The 2,752-nt window shown below is 40.4% G+C and overlaps 1 protein-coding gene across 2 annotated transcripts in view; it reads right to left on the bottom strand.

Annotated features, from left to right (window-relative positions):
• Positions 1-2,752, bottom strand: part of zgc:154006 (occludin) — a 14,389-nt gene that overhangs the window by 2,051 nt on the left and 9,586 nt on the right. Inside the window, exons 6-7 of one of the 2 annotated variants that reach the window (XM_032531464.1) lie at positions 1,249-1,491; positions 311-482 (exon numbers count right to left, since the gene is read on the bottom strand). In XM_032531464.1, the coding sequence (XP_032387355.1) occupies positions 311-482; positions 1,249-1,491 (415 nt within the window). Of the gene's footprint in view, positions 1-310; positions 483-1,248; positions 1,510-2,752 lie in introns of both variants that reach the window. The other variant, XM_032531463.1, reaches the window with a different exon arrangement.

Genomic DNA, 2,752 nt, shown 5'->3' with positions numbered 1-2,752 from the left:
GACATGGGACTGCAGGGCAAGGGATCGAACCAACAACCTTCCGATTAGCAGGCAACCACTCTACCACTGAGCCACAGCTGCCCTTGAACACAGAGAATATGACTTTTTCTATTCTAAAATTTTGGTTTTGAAATTGTAGACTTTTTAAGACCACGCGGAATTCCTATTTCTACGGCAGTTTAATGGACTCTCACTGAGGATAAATTAAACTCTTATAATTAAAAGGCACAGCTATGACTCTATATTCCCCTGGCACTCAGTCCTGGATTCTTCCCCTAGCTCTGCACTCCTCCCTCCTGTTTTTCTCTACCTGGTACTTTATGGAGCCCTCGTCCAACATGTCCAGTTCTCGGCTCAGCTTGTGCATCTGGTCGCTGATGTCATCCATTTCAGCGCAGAGGCTCTTATAGCGGGCCAGATCCAAGTCAAACTCCTTCTTGTACTGGCGGCGCCGCTCGTCTGACGTTATCTCTGGGTACAGCCTGGAGTCGGAGGTTAACATGAAGACATGAAATGAGTAAATGACTAGTACATTTAAACTATTATTGAGGCAAAAAGAGAAGGGAATGAGCATTGTTTTACTTGTTTTCTTACCACTATTACATTCAATCAATAATTCAGAGTTGGCCAAATTGCCTTGAAGACAGTAGTAATGGTGGCCAGTATTGGTTGTAATACAGCATTTTCTTCTAAAAGACAATAATACTTTTTCAAGGCAAGGTGCATTCTTTCCATTAATACTGTGATTAATTAGAAAAAGAATGGTAAATACTTTTTTTCAAACTTTGATTCAACTAAGTGTTTTTGCTTCATGCCGCTGCTAGCCAACATTCAAGCATCTTTAAACTCACCATTTTCCTGCATTAAAAGCTAAAACAAAAAATAAATTCAAATTCTGTTATTTTACATGGAGGAAAGAAATCTGAATGGGCTGTTAGACGGTACAACTCATTGCAATAAAAGGTCTTTCAGCTGGATTACTGAGTCACATAACTTAAATATCACATCAGCCCAATTTTTCACTGTGACACTACGATACTGTTTGAAATCTAAAAAATGCCTTCTATCTTTAAGTTTGTATTTGAATGCTTTGGGTTGTATTTCCTGTATTTTTCTTTAATGAATTATGAATAAACACTTTGAGCTGCCCCCGCGTAGTATGTGCTGTACAAATAAACGTGCTTTACTCAGATGACAAGCATACCAAGATTGCAGTATTAGGTAGCAGGCAGCAGAGACGTGGCCCACCTGTACAGGTTGTCTGTGTGGTCCTGGTCCAGCTCATTGCCGGTGTCTCCGGTGGTGTAACCGGTCTCACACGGGGACTCCATCCTTTCCCGAGCAGCAGGCCTGGGCTCTCGGCCCTTCCTCCGTTCCTTCTCCACGTGATAAGGAGGAGGTTTCCTCATGCTGTCGGTCTCCTCTGAGGAGCTGTTGGAGCCAAGTGTGACCATGCTGTCATGGCACAGAGGCTCAGCACCCCGACCATTACTGTTGTCAGCAGCGAAACTATGGAAAAACGAGACAGGTATTAGACCACCGATTGTGTATCTGTGCTAGAACGTCTAAAGCCACATTCATATATGTTGCATTTATTTATTTTACTTATTAGAGTTTAAGCTCTCTTAGTTTATCTGGGCCTGGACCTCTTATATCAAGTACTTTGAGTTTCAGAGCACCTATTTTACTCCTTTTCAGCATCACATTTGTACTCTTGGGGTCTACTAGAATAGGTTTGTGTGCATTGATGTTCAAAAGACATTACGTTTCTCTGACTGCCCATCGCTGCCGCTCCTCTGCCTGAAACATTATTAAAGAGAATGAGAGCAGGTGGCAGTAGCCGGTGACAAAAAGCTGCGTTCAAGTCGGACAGTTTACAGCCGTTCCCAGCAGCCTTCAGGCTGAACAGGAAGTCACAGAAACACTCTCATCCTGTTAGGGCAGATTCCAATTTAAAAAAAAAAAGGTTATTAGACCCGTATATCAGCTTGGACACAATCTCCAGTTGTTTTTATTATGACAGAGTAGCTGTGAAAATGTTCTGCTGTGGAAAGACTGTAGATGATGCGTCATCTGAACGGATTGAGTCTCTCTGACTTCTAAACGTAACCATCAGCCACACAACACGTGTTCTGTACAGAATAAGCCTTTAAATCAGACAAATAACAAGTCAAATTGAGTTCATCCTGGACCAATCAGCTGTTAGATCAGCTGAGAGCCAAGATTTTCCCAGCATTCCTGCCTCTCAGTCAATTCTGCGCAGACCTGGCTCATCTAGAACCATTATTAATATTATTATTATTATTAGAGCCCAACCGATATCTCGGTTGATATTAGGCATTTCCCAAACTTTTGGTATATATCGGTAACTATCAGTATCAGCATTTATAATGGTCGATAAAAAATAAATACTTTTTCATTCATCAGAATCATTATAATGACAAACAAATGATTCTGATAAATGAATATTTAAAAAATAAAAATAAAAACGGGCTGTCAGCCATGTTATGAGTGTTGGCGCTGCATAGTCTGTCCACCAGAGGACGCTCTACTACGTCCCTGTTGGCAACACTGATGTCTTTTTTTGTTAATGTGTTTTTGTTCAAAGGGCTTTAGGTTTCATATCTTAAGTTTGTATTTTTATACATTTTATTTATCAGAACCTAAATGTATTTTGATGTTCCTCTGTTCTGTTGTGAAAATAAAACAAATTATTGTCATATTATCTTAGTGAGAACTCATAAATAACTAC

This window comes from Etheostoma spectabile, chromosome 12, assembly GCF_008692095.1.
Source record: "Etheostoma spectabile isolate EspeVRDwgs_2016 chromosome 12, UIUC_Espe_1.0, whole genome shotgun sequence".
Classification (NCBI taxonomy): domain Eukaryota; kingdom Metazoa; phylum Chordata; class Actinopteri; order Perciformes; family Percidae; genus Etheostoma; species Etheostoma spectabile.
This window is presented reverse-complemented; position numbering and strand designations above follow the sequence as displayed.